At 58.2% G+C, this 4,681-nt stretch overlaps 1 protein-coding gene across 1 annotated transcript in view; it reads left to right on the plus strand.

Moving 5' to 3' along the window:
- CDC34 (cell division cycle 34) overlaps positions 1-4,310 on the plus strand; it is a 25,335-nt gene extending 21,025 nt beyond the window's left edge. Inside the window, exons 3-6 of the mRNA XM_008641030.2 lie at positions 2,078-2,164; positions 2,664-2,761; positions 3,151-3,285; positions 3,401-4,310. Of these exons, the coding sequence (XP_008639252.1) occupies positions 2,141-2,164; positions 2,664-2,761; positions 3,151-3,285; positions 3,401-3,611 (468 nt within the window). The 5' untranslated portion in view covers positions 2,078-2,140 and the 3' untranslated portion in view covers positions 3,612-4,310. The remainder of the gene's footprint in view (positions 1-2,077; positions 2,165-2,663; positions 2,762-3,150; positions 3,286-3,400) is intronic.
- The last annotated feature ends 371 nt before the right edge of the window (positions 4,311-4,681 follow it).

The following is a 4,681-nucleotide window of genomic DNA, read 5'->3' on the forward strand; positions in this document are numbered from 1 at the left end:
CGAGTGGAGGTCGTGACAGAGCTGCTCCCGGGCTTGGGGGGCGTGTTGAGGGTCAGGGAGAGCTGGGTCTTTCTCTGGACACCTGGGGGTCCCTGGGGTTTCGGGGTGGTCCTGGGAGGAGGACGGGAGATGGTGCGTAGGTGGCTGCTACCAAACTACCGAGGGTCCCCTTCGTTGTGAGGAACATTCGGCCCCCTCGGGGGCTCTGCCTCAACCACCCCCTGATCTGTGCGTGCAGGACAGCGGGCTCCAGGTTGCTGATGTTCCCTCTCCTGGAGGGGATCCGGGGCATCGCCACCAGACCAGAGGGAAGAGACAAGTGCAGAGATAGCCCAGGGTGGGAGCAGGGAGCTGGGTGGGGAGTGAGTGTCGTGGCTTGGTTTGGGGTTTGAGGTGGACGAAGGTGTTTGGCGGCCTGACTGCACAGTCCCCCCCTCGGCAGGATGTGTGTGTGCTCTTCCCAGGTGTTGTGCAAGCCGGGGTAGCTGTTTTCTTCCTGTTTCTCATCCTCCCTTCTCCACTGAGCTCTTGTGTTTTCATCCTGTTGCTGTCAGGGTGGGGATGCACTGGGTGAGTCACCCAGGGTTAGCTGTGTTTGTTTTCCCGGGCTGGCAAAGCTAATGCTTCAGAGCCAGGTTTCATCTCTTCACTGAAGTGGAGTTTTAATTCCCTGTAGCATCTTGGCATGAGACCCTCTGAACTCACACCCTTTCAGCCCCTCATGCTCCTGTTGTGTGCTCGAGAGTTTCCAAACTCGGCACTGAGGGTGCTGGTGAGACTGTGCGTAAGAGGAGAGCGGAGGGGCCGAGTCTTGTCCAGCCTGTGGGGACACCAACCTGTTTGTACACAGCAGGGTGGGGTTGTTGCTGTCCAAGCCCCCTTTGGCATCGCTTTGCCTCGGCCGGTTTTGTTCCGATCCCCTCTGACACAACAAAGGGGATTATTCTGCAATGTTCAGCTGTTTGGCTGGAGCCCAGCATGGGGCTGAGTGTCACTGCCCTGCACTCCACACACACAACACGGCCCCCGCTGCACTTTTCCCTCCTCCCACCCCCTGTCCTGTGCCACGGATCCAGTGTCTGGATTCTCTTGTACATGAACTGAGGGAGCAAGAAACGTTCCGGGAGTTGTCGTGTTGAGTCTTGATCTGGAAGTTTGCTCCCAGGGCCTGGAAACAGTTGAAAGCTGAATCAGTCACTGGGAGGTCGTGCAGGGAGAAGCTGCCCCCGTCCTCTTGGATTCTTGGTGCTGGTGGGTCGGGGCAGCAGCTCTGGGGACTGTGGGATGTTGCTGTAGATCTCTGTGCCACCTCAGGCTTCACTCAGAGATGGACAGTGAGCCCCTCTTTGCCCAATCTCAGCCCCTCGGGTTTGGCGGCCGTGGGAGGAGCAGCTGGTGCCTGAGTGTCCCTGCTGGAGCCCTGGGCTGCAGCCTGAGCTTCATGTGATTTTATTTTTAGCCCCCAAGCTGTGCACTGCGGCCAGTTTGGACTGGGTCTCTTCTCAGCAGTGACAGGCTATTTTTAGATTTGATGTGTTAATCAGAGCACCAAACACCTGATGCTTCCTTCCCGTGAGCTCTGAAGGGTAAACAGCCTTTTCTCCAGTGGCACAGCCATGGCCTGTCCCTGACAGCAGCTCTGGGGTTGACCCAGACTCTCTTGCCTGGCTCTGCGTGGTGCTGTGAGGTTTGTGCTGGGTTGGCACCAGAGCTCCCACTGGTTCCTCCACATTGGAGAGCACTGGGTTAGCACCAGTGGGCCCTGCAGGACAGGAGGGTATGGGCAGGATGGTGGGCAAGGAGCTGCCGCTGGTCACAGCCCTTTTGCTCACCCCACTCTGTGGTGAGAGAGTTCCCATGGGGCCGGTGTCCGTCCTGCCGCTGGGGCCAGCGTCCGTCCTGCCTGCAGGGCTTGTGTCCTGCCCACAGAACTGGCTGGAGCAGAGGCTCTGTCCCAGCAGGAGCCCATCTGGGCTTGGCAGAGGTTCCTTTTTCCCGGAGCTGTCAGAAGCTCTGTGGTTTCCATCCCTTCCTTCTCACAAGCTGGTGTTCTCATCTCCTTATTGTTCCCTTGCAGGCTCGTCTCCGGTTTCCCATCGACTACCCCTACTCTCCTCCTGCCTTCAGGTTCCTAACCAAAATGTGGCACCCCAATATCTACGAGGTGGGTCCCCTGGGACAGCGAGGAGGCTCTTGGACAGGCAGTGGACACGTGTGCCTCTATTGCGATGGCACTGGATGCAAATGCCAGCCTTTGGCACTGGACACTCGGTGCCTTTGGCGATGACTGCCTGGCACAGGGAATGCTGCTAACGAGCTCATGACAGCCCTTTGCTGTCCCAGCACAGGTTCCAGGTCAGCCAGGCTTTCCAGGCCTGATGGCTCCCACGCTTGGGGACATTGTGCCTATGCCAAGAGTGGCTGTGGGGCGAGCGACGTGCCTGGCCCTGGGGCCCACGCCAGGGGCAATGCTGCTGGGTATTGGGCAGCCTGACCTGTATGGTGCTGGCAGTTGTGGGGTGCTTGTCCACTTTTGTGTCCCTCCTATGGGACTGACGGGAGAGCTGGGATTGCATCACCTGGCTTCAGCCAAAGGGAAGAGCGAGCGAGGAGATCCTGGGGCAGCAGCTCCTGAGGATCCTACACTTCTCTTGTGCTTTCAGACGGGTGATGTCTGCATCTCCATCCTCCACCCCCCCGTGGATGACCCGCAGAGCGGGGAGCTGCCATCGGAGCGCTGGAATCCCACCCAGAACGTGCGGTGAGGGCTGGGGGGGGCTGTGGGCAGGAGGCTCATCCAAGGGCAGGGATGGGAACGCTGCGGGCAGGAGGCTCATCCAAGGGCAGGGATGGGAAGGTGGGAGGACGGGGACAGCCTCCTGCTCCCAAAGGCTGCAGGAGGTGCCAGGGGGCTGTTGAAGGCGCTCAGGCTGTGGGCTTTGCCGAAGAATAGCCAGAGCTTGCGTGGGGATGAGTGTAAGCCTGACAGCCCATGTGCTGCTGTCCCCTGCCTGGCCTGTTCCCCTTTGCTGGGATCTCTCTTGCTGTGGACAGCACAAGGCTCTCCCACGGACAGAAAGGGACTGCTGGCACTGCTGAGGTGCTGCTGACCCTCCTTGGCTCTGACTTGCTCACGTTTATCGATGCCAGAACCATTCTGCTGAGCGTGATCTCGCTGCTGAATGAGCCCAACACGTTTTCCCCAGCCAACGTGGACGCCTCCGTGATGTACCGCAAATGGAAGGAGAGCAAAGGGAAGGACCGGGAGTACACAGACATCATCAGGTGCGTGCTGAGCCTGGGCCTGGCAGCACTGGCTGTGCTGGGATCCTGTGGGACACGGGGTCTGGAGGGCTGTGGTGCAGAGCTCTGTTCTCATCCCCCACTCCTCACCCTCCAGGAAGCAAGTGCTGGGCACCAAGGTGGATGCTGAGCGGGATGGAGTGAAGGTCCCCACCACGCTGGCTGAGTACTGTGTGAAGACCAAGACTCCAGCCCCAGATGAGGGCTCAGACCTCTTTTATGATGACTATTACGAGGATGATGAGATGGAGGAGGAAGCAGAGAGCTGTTATGGTGATGAGGATGACTCTGGCAATGAGGAATCTTGATGGCCCTCTGGCATTGCAAAACTTACTATAAACTGCTGAATTTTACCTCAGCTAGAACAAACTGGTTTGAATTTAGGATCTGTCAGCCCTGAAATTAACTCTCTACCTCGCAGGGAGATTGTTCTGCTGTTGCAAAGGAAATCCCATCGCTCTCTTTGTAGAAAAAGATAACCCCCTATTTTACAAACTTCCTGGGGAGGGTGGGTGGAGAGGGGGAAGCTGTGTTGGGGCATTCACAAAGCTGCAGAAACTGGGATGCTGTGGCTCTGCCTGGCTGAGGAGTGACAACCAGGCCTGGTGTTGGCTGCCCTTTGTTTGGGTATGTTTATCTCCTCTTCAGCCCCATGGGGTAGGGGCAGTTTTGGGGGGCTTTTGGGGGTCGTGAGTGGTTGCTTTGGTGGGGGGCAGCTTGTGAGTGCTGTGTTGTCTCTCAACACCTTTTGGGGTTCACCCTGCAGCCCTCTAGGCTGTCCCCACAGGACCCTTCTGCCTCCCCTGCTCATGATGCTGGCGCTGTGTTCACAGGGAGAAGAGCATCAGGGATGACGTGCCTGGCAGCCACCAGCAGTGGGCATGTGGGGATGGTCTGTTTGTGGTTTTTAACTAGCTGGGAGGGATGGGGTCATGCTGAGTATTTCTGCTTCTGGTTTTCTTTGGACACTATTTAATAAAGTTCTTCCAGGGAAGGATTGTGATGCACAGGTGAGGTTCTGCCCGGTCTGTGCCCAGGCTACAAGGTTTTTGTGTCAGATGTGGACCAGCAAGGAGCAGTGGGTGAATGGGCTGGCTGCTCTCCTGGGGCTGCAGGGCAGATGTGGGTCTCACAGCAACCCTCTTTCTACCTTGCAGAGTGGGCAGGATGGTCTGGGCAAGGTTGCCTCTGGCCTGGAGAGCATCTCTGCCCTTCCCAAGCAACATTCAGTGCCTCTGCCCTGGAGCTGTGGCCAACACTCCATTTCTGCCTGGGCCAAACCCTCCAATGCTGCACAGGAAAGGTGTTTGCCTTCACCTGCCTGGGCAGTGCCTGGCTGTGCTCAGTGGTGGCTGAGGGGCGCCCCAGGGGCGCCCAG

The sequence above is a fragment of the Corvus brachyrhynchos genome, unplaced genomic scaffold (assembly GCF_000691975.1).
Source record: "Corvus brachyrhynchos isolate BGI_N302 unplaced genomic scaffold, ASM69197v1 scaffold219, whole genome shotgun sequence".
Lineage (NCBI taxonomy): Eukaryota > Metazoa > Chordata > Aves > Passeriformes > Corvidae > Corvus > Corvus brachyrhynchos.